At 49.2% G+C, this 11506-nt stretch overlaps 1 protein-coding gene across 4 annotated transcripts in view; it reads left to right on the plus strand.

Moving 5' to 3' along the window:
* Positions 1-6321, plus strand: part of SLC8A3 (solute carrier family 8 member A3) — a 113674-nt gene extending 107353 nt beyond the window's left edge. For all 4 annotated transcript variants that reach the window (XM_066188198.1, XM_066188200.1, XM_066188197.1 and 1 more), the window contains 4 exons: positions 2101-2225; positions 2760-2859; positions 3919-4194; positions 4516-6321. In XM_066188198.1, coding sequence (XP_066044295.1) covers positions 2101-2225; positions 2760-2859; positions 3919-4194; positions 4516-4892 — 878 coding nt within the window. In that variant the 3' untranslated portion in view covers positions 4893-6321. The remainder of the gene's footprint in view (positions 1-2100; positions 2226-2759; positions 2860-3918; positions 4195-4515) is intronic.
* The last annotated feature ends 5185 nt before the right edge of the window (positions 6322-11506 follow it).

An 11506-nucleotide genomic window follows, 5' to 3' on the forward strand; every position in this document is an offset into this window, starting at 1 on the left:
ATGTGTGAGCTCCTGCATTTTCATTGGTGGACACAGCTTGTCATATTCACACACTCCCAACTAGAGCAAGGGACTGGACTTTATTGTTCTGTGTCTTAGAAAAAGAGATGTACATTCTATCTGACTCCTTGTTCCAGTGAATGTAAGTACCTTGAATCTTGTTCTTAATAATCATCAGTTCATGCCTCCAAGTGTCATGTAAATCATGGAATTTTCATAGAATCATGAAATAATTAAGGTTGGAAAAGACCTCCAAAATCATTGAGTCTAATCTTTGACCAAACAGCACCATGCCAACTAAACTATAGCACTAAGTGCCACATCCAGTTGTTTCTTGATCTCTTTCAGGGATGGTGACTCCACCACCTTCCTGGGCAGCCCATTCCAATGCTTAACTACCCTTTCAGTGAAAAGATGTGCCCCCTGCATCCCCCAGCATCCTGCACTGCCCTTCTTCCCCTCCAGGTGCTGTGCTCCTCTGTCTCTGTAATTTTTTTCTAAATTTATGGGGATTCCTTAATCCAGATGATGCTGCCTTGGAGCTAGGCAGTGATGGGCTTGATGTACATCATTGATTTTAAATGATGAATGCAACTTTTCTGTTTCTGTGATGGGTTATAATAATGTCACCTGCCACAGGAGTTATGTGTTTTATAAACTCTGAAGGTCTTGCAAGGCTTACAGTCTTTGCAGTCAATCTAGCCAGGCAGATGAAGAGAGAAGTCAGAGTTTATAAATAGATTTCACCAGGACTGCATAATTTCTGTGTGAGTTTTAGTGTGAAGTATGAGATCTGCTGGAGTCCACATGGGATTAATCACATCTGAGGCATTACCTGGGCATTTGTAACCTCTGCAGGAAACCTCAGGTAATATCTGACCCACTGCTTAGCCAGAACAAGATGCTCTGCCTTCGTGATATGCCCCCCGCCCCCCCTCCTCAAGGTTCTAAAGAGTTCCAGATCCCATTCCCAGGCTCAGCTGGGCACTGTATTTCAGCTTGTACATCCTGACTGGTCAGGCACAGGAAGGCCAGGGGGAACGCAGCCCCTTTCTTGAGATGTCAGTTTTACAGAGAGCCCATCAGCATGTACCTGCACTTAGGCATGTGGGTGGAAGAGGAGACCTAGGCCAGGACTAGGGACACTGCCAGGGAGCCCTTCCAGCTGATTGGGATGCTCCTTTCCATCTGGGCAGCCAGAACCCTCTTGAGGCACCTTGCTGGGTTAGCTGAGTCATCAGTGAGATTGAGCCTGACACAGGGTCATCGCAGCATGCTGCTGACCTGAGTCCTGGTTTAGTTTCCTTCAGCAGAAACTAAATATAGAATTACAGAATGGAATATGTTGGAAGGAACTTTGAAGATCATCTGGTTTCAACCCCATTCTCATGGGACACCTTTCCCTAGGTTGCTCAAACACCACATCCAACCTGGTTTTGAACTTCCAGGGACAGGGCATTCACATCTTCTCTGGACAACATGTTCCAGTGCTTTAGCACCCTCACAGCATTATGAAAGGAAAAACTACTTGTTTCATTACTTTCTTCTTGTTAATTTTTCCAGTTTATGTGTGGTCCACATGTGGTTGTGACTGTGTGTGTCTGAATGTTACATCAAGCACTGAGAGGCAAAAGGAGCCAACCATGATTTTCTACTAAAAGGGGGAATAAAAGGCTCTGCCTCTTGTTCATTCAAACCAGGGAGCACGTCAGGGTGTTAGAAGTGTCTTAAAGGGCACTTCTCCCAAATGGCAGAATGATTTGCTACCTTGGTCTCCCCAAAAGTGTGGCTGCTGCAGGAGTGATGGGAGAGTGTGTGTCAACCAAGAGGACCAGTGCAGACTGAAGAAACATTAAAGGTTTTTTTTGTTAATAAATTAAAAATATGTTGCCTGTGTTCTTGGTGACTGATATTCAGAAATCCTGGTCCTTTGTTTCTGTGGTCCAACACTCCACCACTGCCCCCCAAACTGCTGTGTGAACATAGCAAGCTGTGAGGGGGCTGCAGGAGCCCATGCTCAGGCCCTGCAGACAAGCCCCCGTGGTGCCCTGGAGGTGCAAGGCTGCTGCCCACAGCTTGGTGTTGGCCTTGCTTTCACAGAGGTGGCTGAGAGGAAGATGACAGTTGAAGAGGAGGAAGCCAAGAGAATTGCAGAGATGGGCAAACCGATACTCGGCGAGCACCCCAAACTGGAAGTCATCATTGAGGAGTCCTATGAGTTCAAGGTCAGTAGGTGTCCTAGGGGTCCTCCAGGAGGGGAAAGCCATGTGGCACTGTGGAGCAGCCTTGGAGAGCAGGACTGAGGGGACAGCATGTGCAGGGAAAGGGCTGTTGAGAGAGGAAAAGAAGTATGTAATGCAGTAAAGGGTGGGTGAAGTCTGCGAGAAATGTCAAAAGTAGCAGCTGCTGGTTCGTGGGAGTGGGGGGAGAAAGGTAAGAAGGCCCTGCTGGAAGCAGAAGAAGCCAGTGGGCAGGAGGATGCAGGAGCAAAGCTGTCTCTGGTGAGGCAGGGTTGAGAGAAGAAGGAACCTTATCAGGATTGAGATGTGGCAAACAAGCTGGCTCTGGTGAGGTTTGGATGAGCCAGTCCAGGGAGAAAGTGGGCTAAACCCTAGTCATGGCCTAATCTATCTGGTAGGAGAGTGCTTGTGACACTTCCACAAGTTTGGAAAGGGTCTGTGAGACCACAGTTCAGTGCAAGATCACCCTTGCCCACTAGCAGCTGCTTTAATTGCTGTGCATCTTTATTCCCACAACAGAGCACCGTGGACAAGCTGATTAGGAAGACAAACCTGGCTTTGGTTGTAGGGACACATTCCTGGAGGGACCAGTTCATGGAGGCCATTACTGTGAGCGCAGGTGAGGGGGACATCAGTAAATCCATATGAACATCCACAGGATTCATGCAGCCTGGAATGACAGCATCTCCCTGGTCAGTGATGCTCAGCTGTGGTGACCCATCAGCAAAGCCAGTCCAAAGAGCTCCACTGGTCCAAATATACTGGGCTTTTGCAGGTACATTAGTGAAGAGCCCAGGAGATCCATCTTCTGGTGCAGAGCCCTCCAGAAGGCCAGTTTTCAAAGGCTGCATCAGCTGGCAGTGCTCCTGCTGCTTTGGTGACCTGATGAGCAGTGTACAGGCAGCAAAATCCCATCCTGGCTGGGATCCTGGCTAGTGCAGGTAGCTCCTACTGGGAGATGTCCTGTCATAGCCAGTAGAGTTCCTGGGAGTAGGGAGGGTTACCACATGAAGACTGGAGATGTTGCCTCGTGAGGCAGCAGCTGGTGAAGGAAAAGGCCCAGAGACCTGCCAGCTGTTGCCTGATGAGAGAGCTCACTGTTTTCAGAGCCAGGCAGCTGTGGGGGAGGTATTTTAGCCACATCTATGGCAGTTGGGCATCTTTCTGAACCTTTCCTTGATGGTTGGTTTGGCTTCTGCCCCAAAGGGGTGTTTTCCACCCAACTGTAGAGGAGGCAGTGGATGGCCCAGTCCATGCCCTGGAGCAGGAGGATCAAAAGATCTCTCCAGTTTCCCAATTCTATTACTTTCTGCTCGCTTTGGCCCAAAACATCACCTGCCTGTGTAATTTCTTCATGCTACTCAAAAGTGATCTCCACAGGTTGACTGCCTCCTATGTGACTGCCTATGGACGGGTACAGGGCTGCCCCTCTGTGGGTACAACACCCCGCTGCATCAGTCCCCATCCCTGAGGGCTCTGGGGTGGCTGGGAGATATTCTTTTTGCCAAGCCTCACCCATCACTGAAGGACCTGGTGTGCCTTGAATTCACTGTCACGGCCAGCACCACACTACCTTGTCCCAGCAGAGCAGAATCCCTGCAGCCTTGGGGTGGAGGAGACAAACACGAGCTGCCCCAATGGAATGAATGCTGGACCTCTCCTTCCATGTTGTTTGCAGCAGGTGATGAGGACGAGGATGAGTCCGGTGAGGAGCGGCTGCCGTCGTGCTTTGACTACGTGATGCACTTCCTGACAGTGTTCTGGAAGGTGCTGTTTGCCTGTGTGCCCCCCACCGAGTACTGCAATGGCTGGGCCTGCTTCGTTGTCTCCATCCTCATCATCGGCATGCTCACGGCCGTCATCGGCGACCTCGCCTCCCACTTCGGCTGCACCATCGGCCTCAAGGACTCAGTGACCGCCGTCGTCTTTGTCGCCTTCGGCACTTCTGTACCAGGTGGGGTGGCCTTGGGGAGGGGACAGGGTGGGAAGTAAGCCTCTGGAGATGCTCCTGATTTCAGGGGAGAAGCTCTGTCATGGCATGGGGTTCAGGCTGGGAAGGGTATCCTCAAAGCCCTGTCCTTAGGCAAGGTCTGCACGCTGCTTTGTTGCAACATGGGATCTCTGAACCTAGGAGGGGATTGTGCACCTCTTGGTCCGTGTTCTGACCTGGTTGGTGCCACACCTGAGCCTCCCTTGTCCCCCTGACATGAAGGGTTGTCTGTTTTTCCTGTTGGACCCCCCAGTGATTTCTCCTTCCCTTCTCCCTCAACCCCAGACACCTTCGCCAGCAAAGCCGCAGCCATCCAGGACATGTACGCTGACGCCTCTATCACCAATGTCACTGGCAGCAACGCTGTCAACGTCTTCCTGGGCATCGGGCTGGCATGGTCAGTGGCAGCGATCTACTGGGCGTCGCAGGGGCAGGAGTTCCAGGTGTCGGCAGGCACCCTGGCATTCTCCGTCACCCTCTTCACCATCTTCGCCTTCATCTGCATCAGCGTCCTCCTCTACCGCCGGCGACCCCACCTTGGCGGGGAGCTGGGCGGCCCCCGGGGCTGCAAAGTGGCCACGACATTGCTCTTCGTCAGCCTCTGGCTGCTCTACATCCTCTTCGCCACCCTGGAGGCCTATTGCTACATCAAGGGGTTTTAGGTGGTGGAGGGACGGTGCTGCCGGGGGAGGGGCCGCCTCCTCCGTTACCTCACCGGACACCAGTCCTGCGATCGCGGTTTCACCGGAGGGTACGGCGGTCTGTCGGGGGCTGCCACTACCCAGACGGCCGGACAGCAGCGTGCTAAGAAGGGCAAAACCATCACAGAGTGAAAAAAAACAAAGAGACGAAACCCATCCAAAAATGGTACAAAAGAAAGCAACAATGACAAGTGTTGAAATAAAACACAATAAACCCGGGCACTGACCCTATTCAGTGAAATTATGAAGTTTCAACCATCTCCAAAGGCCACCTCTCCCACAGGGGGTCATCTCCTTTCCTGCCGAGCACCCCTCCACTGTAAGGAGATGTTTCCTTATTTTTACTAGTTGAGAATTGCAGAAGTCTGGTTCAGGAATTTGCGGGGTTTTTTTCTTTTTTTTTCTGTTTGCTCGGGGGTTTTTTGGTCCTGGGGGAGCACGCTGATTCTTTTTTTTTTTTTTTCTTTTTTACTACTTTATCCAAAAAATGTTAAAAAGTTAAACTCAAAGCTTCAAGCTGCCATCAGTGCTGGAATTGAACATGTGTATTTCTGAAGCCACAAAAGACTGTGACACAGTCAAAAAACTTTTTCACTGTTACCCGTTTCCTCCCCTGCCGCCTTCCATTTCTTTCTTTTTTAAGAACATCACAAGACTGATATATTTTTAATACAAACACAGACACACAGTCACACACATTTAGTGACAAAAGCTGGAGCATGTAGCATCTCAATCACCTGCCTGGGCTAAGAAAAAAAGAAGGAAAAAAACCCCCGTCCCTCTAATACAATACGTGTCATGTATATTTTGACTATGGCATTTCTCTTTGTATAATTAACTTTGAGCTCGTGGTACTGCAGGGAGAGAAAATTATATTAATTTACATCTGTTAAAGAAATAAAACATCCTGCCCTGGGGGGAGCAAGGGGGACAGGGAAAGCAGCACAGGCTCCTTGGGATGGTGGTGGTGGCAGGTTTGTTGCATGGTCCTCCTGCTCAGAGGTGGAAATGAATTCAGGAAAACCTGGATAGCGTGCCCATATGTTCCCAGCACCATCCCACCCAGAGCTGTGGCGTGGCTGACCTTCCATCCCATCCCTACCCCATTTTTCACAGCACCCACACCTCGCTGGTGGTCTCCAGGCCATTGACAGGTACGGGCTTAAAAACTGCCACCCACGTCAGGACTCCTACATCATCTCAAGTACCTTTCAGGAACACCAGACAGACAAAAAAGCATCATTTTAATTTGAAATGCATTTCTTTTTAAGGATAAAGAAGAAAAAAACCCACCACCATGAGAGTATGTCATGAGTTACATCAACAGCTGCAAATTGAAATGTTGGGTTGGTAATAAAATAAATAAAAACTATACCTATATCTATATAAACAGTGCTATCTAGAAACATATTTCTTAATGAGAGCCCTGGAAGAGAATTTAAAATCCTACTCTTTGTAAAGTGTTTTTGAGATGAAGATCATTTCTTCTACCATGAAACAGGTGCTGTAAAAGGGAACCATTTTAATCAAGTTCCCTAAAATATGCTAAACTTTGGGAGGCAGCAAGTAAGAGAGGGGCTGCCAAAAGGTACAGTTCTGCTTGCTGCAGTTCTTTCGGCTGCCTCAGGAGGCAGGGAGGAGGTGCCCATGGGTTAGGGAAAAAGCAATGGGAGCAAGATTGTCATGGGCAAAAAAGAGATGTAACGTAGCAGGTGACTACATGGAGGCAATGATGGTTCTTAAAACACAGATGAAGTATTTATTTTCATACAAAATGTTTATCAGATATCTATATATAAAAGTGTACACATGAGGCAGAGAAGAGGGATCCTTCTCAGATGAGCAGCCAGAGCTTTGTTGCTGAGAGCCCACAATGTGTGAAAGCCACTGGGTTTGAAGCTAACATGCATCCACCACCCTGCCTCCAAAAGATCCCGATGCAAGAGACCTGGCAAGAGACCCCGATGCCAGGCTCCCACTGAGCTCGCTGGTCCTTCTGCCTCCAGTAGTGCCAGCAGCCACCAAGAGCAGCTGCTGCCACTGCCACGTGGCCCATCAGCCCAAGAGCTCATATGTCTGACACAAAAAGAAAAATTACAAGAGTCCCCAAATGTTCTTTGTGGGGGTTTAAAGTGCAGCTCTCAAGAGGAGATTGTTATTGTTGCTGGTTTTAATTGGGACATACAGAGTCTGTTGAGCTTTTATTTTACCTGTGCCAGCGTAGCCATCCCTGGCTAAAGCCCAGCCTGGGGCGCTGCTGTGCTCTTCTTTTGTACTTGTGCTGTATCCACCGTGTGCTTCTCATCCACTTCCTTCTCCAGCTGTCAACAGGGAAGGTGTGTGGGGGTAGGACTGGCTGCCATGAGCGAACTGTATGGGGCCCCTGGTGCCCTCCATGCAGAAGGGCGATCTGCACCAGGCTGACATTTGTGGCATGTTCCTTTTAATTTTTTTTTTACTCCATTAAAAAATATGCAAGCTAAAAAAACCACAAGAGGTTTGGTGCCTTCGGGATTTTTTTTTTAAGCTGTTGTTTTATTTCAGGTCTAGCTATCTGCTTGCTTCTGTTTTCCTTGGGGCAGCTGCCTGCACTTGGTTGCAATGGCTCTGGCTGGTTTGCTCCCCCGCCCCACCACCCCAGCCCTCTGGTTTGGTACTGCTGGGAGGACCCTGCAGCCCTTGCCCCTGTCTAGATGGCAGAGAGGAGGTTTTGCTGCTGTTTTTGTTGCTGCTGATCTTTCCCTTTTGTTTCTCCCATCAGCTTCCCATGGCAGCCTGCAATAACAGCTGCTGGCCCCTCCCAGCAGCCCTCGTGCTTTGGGCTGCACATCTTCCCTTTCTGCCTCTTTCCCTGCATCACTGCTGTGGTTGAGAGTAAAAAACACGTCTGACATCAGGAGGGAAAAGCCAAGGGGATCAAAGGAGCTGCTTTGTCCCTGGGGCCTACCACGGTATGGGGACAGTCTGAGGGCCATGCCTGGTGTGGGACCAGTGTTACCTCTGGCTTCCTTCCCTTCCCTTCTGTTGCCACAGAAGGCACCCACAGCACCCCACAGGTTTTGCTGTCCTGGTGATGCTGCACTGCATGGGTGCTGCTCAAAAATCAGCCTTTGGGTGAAGAAGAGTTTTGCAGAGACACTCACCTGTCCCTCAAAAGCTCTTTAGGAACTATGTCCCTGTTTTGGCCAGTACCATGCTGCCTTCTCACCCAGTGTCATCACTGACTGATTTTTTCCACTTGTATTTGGACATCTGACCCTCAAAATGACCTTTACAGTGGCCCATGAGCTAGAACTGTTCCTACCTGCCCTCTGAAGCATAAGGGCAGCTGGTGCAGCCCATAACCCCAGTCTCCTATCTTTGCCTGACAGCATGGGGCCCACTTATGGGATTCCAGGGGAGACTGGGGCTTGGGCTCCTCACAGTGTAATGCAAAGTGACCAAGTGGGGTGGAAGACTTCCCAGTTGGGCACTCGTGCAGTGGGAAAGGCAGCCCTGGCAGAGCAGATGTGGCAAGGCTACCCTGGACAGCCAGAGCTTGGCAAAGCCACAAAGAGACCACTGCCCTACTGGGTACTGCACACTCCTTTCCACAGGTGTGTGGGGTCACTTCCCACCACTTGCCCTGCTGGACAGCTCCTGCCCAAAGAGAGCGCACCTGCCTCTGACCTAAGGGGAAACACACAAGTTCCAGCTCTGGCTCATTGTCCTTGACTCCAGTGATGGGACCAAGAGGGGTTTTGGGGGAATGTTGGTGTGGGAAGATAGATGGAGATGGTGCTGAAGGCAATCTTCCCTCTGATATATTGCAGCTGTGTTAATTACCAAAGAATGGGAACAGCCTTGCCCTCCCAGCTATGGGTGTGATAAAGAGTGAGTATGCTGGGAGGGTGTCAGTTGCTGTGCTGTGAAGGAGGAAGGGACAGGAGGTTGTGCAAGGGACAGAAAGGGTCAGATGCCTTACAAGGGACAGACAGGGTTAGGTGGCCGTGCTAGGGATAGGAAAGAGCAAGCTGGAACTGCAAAAGGAACAGAGAAGAAGAGAAAAGCCAGAGCTGTGTGGAGCTGCCCATGGAAGACTACATAGAAAAGGTATGAAAAACTTCTAGATAATAAGGTGCTGATTCTTGAAGTCTTCTGAAGTTTTACCAAACCACTCTGAGTGTTGTGGCCATCTCTACTACAACATGTTGGGGCCTTTAGGGCTGGTTTGCTGCCACTGCTGCATAGAAGTATCCTGCTCCCCTCAGGTTCTGAGGCTTAGATCCAGAATCAAAAGGGGCCAAGCCAGAGGAAGCTGGAATGAGTAGGTGGAGTGTGCAAGCATCAGGAATCTGTTAGGGTACAATAGAGTGAGAAATGGAAGTGTTTGTTAGAGATGTTGAGCACAGGTTTTAAGTTGGGAAGGAGGAAATTGCAGCATGTGGATTGGGCTTTGTCACCTTTCTGGCAATTACTGTGGTGTTGGTGTGATCAGGACTCTTCTGGACAAGCTCAGACAAACCACAAAAATATTCTATGATGCATTTTTCCTCTGATTCTGTGTCTGGGGCTGCTGGAGTGGTTTGTAAGCATGGAAGGACCCCTCTGCTACTCTCCCTAAGTACCAACAGGATGCCTCTTCACAGCATCAGCTGCAAGGAGAAGCCCCCATCAGCTGCATGTGCCTCTCCAGGCTTCAGCTGCTGTAGTGGGATGATGCCTACCTGCATGTCTCCACCAGCATGGCCCTTTGCTTTGGGAAAACATTTTGGAGGACACCCAGTATTGTTGTACCTAGACATGGGTGAGATAAACTAGAGGCAACAACACCTTTGTTCTCCTCCAGTTCATTTCATCCACCTCTTGACAGTACAATAGGACATAGGTATAGATCTAGATGGTAACAGAAAGGCATCCAAGAGATCTGCTCATGCTTGAATATGGCCTCAGTGTAGGAGCCAGCCTGCACAAATGGGAGCAGCAGTTGCTCAGCCCCAGCCACAGGCTGGAAAGCACTTGTCACCGAGAATAACCTTTGGAGTATTAGATGGAAAAAATGTTTTTAATGACGTTGTCATCCGTGTGCATGTGCCAGCAGCAGCCAGCTTACTAATGATGGAGCTGTGTGTGCCAGTGCCGCTTAGCGCCCAGCAAAGCACACAGTGCTCCCAACCTGCCTCTGTCCCAGGAGGGGATTAAGTACCTCCTGGTATTTAAATGAGTCATTTAAAATAGACAGATAATTAACACCATGAGTAGATTTAGCCCTCCTCCCTGCATTCCCTTCACACAGGAGGTCTGGGCTTTGCCCAGAGCTAGGTGGCAGGGGCAGACCAGCCCCAAGGCCCCCAGCGCCTCCCTGCAGGTGGCTGGTGGAGTTTGCTCACACTTTTGCCTCACTGCCAGATACCCTTGGTGCCTTTTTTAAACTGCACGTACCCACATGTGGCCTGGGGTGTAGTTTGAGCTTAGGCATGGAGTCTAAAGGCATGATGTGAGGTGGATGAGCTCAGCAGATGCTCCCACTGCATTTAAATATAAGCACTCACCCATGTCCTAGGTTGTACCATTGCTGCCGTGTACATGGGAAGCTCAGTGGGAACTGTGGCCAAAAGAATAATAGTGACCCACCTAGTACTCATTGCTGGGCATGCACTCAGAAATTGGCCCAGTTTCAAGAATGCAATAAAAAACTTCACATGCCTAGGAAGTACTTTGAAACGTGTGAAATTTGGGTGGATTAAAAAAATAAACCCTTCAAACAAAGATTTTTTTTTAGGGTGTAAGCTGTGAAGTTCCAAATTCCTTCCTAGGAAGATGCCTTTAATGTTGAAGAAAATAAGCTTCCATTACAGAAACACTGGTCCCATTCTGTGGGAATTATGAGTACAACCTGGGTGCATGAAAAAGCTGTAGGGGGAATAACAACACAAAAGCTTCAAAGGTTTTCTGAGAAAAGTCCCCATGGCACATCCTTGGCACTAAGGATGTACATATTGTACAGAGCACCTTTGTGTCTCTATAAACACTAGGGGTGTCCAAATAAGCTCTTAAAGCTACCAAAAGAGATTTGATTGCCTCCTCTTCTTATGGAGCATCATGGGCAGAAACTAAAAGCAAAGCCAAATGGAGAGTTTCTGTTGGCATCGCTGATTTTTTCTTTCTTATTTTATTGACAAAGTCATAGAAAACAACTCATTGCTATCTATCCTTATGGTAAGAGAATTTTTTATGGGGCACAGTCCTTCAGGTTCTCCACTTTCTCTTTTTCCAGCCTCTGAGAAGCCGCTTCTACAGGACTGCTGCCCAGTGGCTCTCACTTGGTGTTTGCACATGCTCACAGCTGCCTCATGGCAGATCATCCCATGCCTCTGCTGAAACTCATCCTGTTGACTGGGATTGTTTCTTTAAATTATCAACCATTCACATCCTACCCTATGTAGGTGCTGACAGACACCTCCCCCAGGCCTCCCAGTACCCCACCCCATGTTGGGTATCACCAGGAAGATTTATAGCAGAGCAATTTCCAAAAGTTACTGCTGAAAATACTGAATAGATCTGGACTCTGGACCATCACTGGGAATTTTTCCCCA

The sequence above is a fragment of the Chamaea fasciata genome, unplaced genomic scaffold (genome assembly GCF_029207755.1).
Source record: "Chamaea fasciata isolate MVZ Bird 193981 ecotype frontalis unplaced genomic scaffold, bChaFas1.0.hap1 SCAF_7, whole genome shotgun sequence".
NCBI classification, from domain to species: Eukaryota; Metazoa; Chordata; class Aves; order Passeriformes; family Sylviidae; genus Chamaea; species Chamaea fasciata.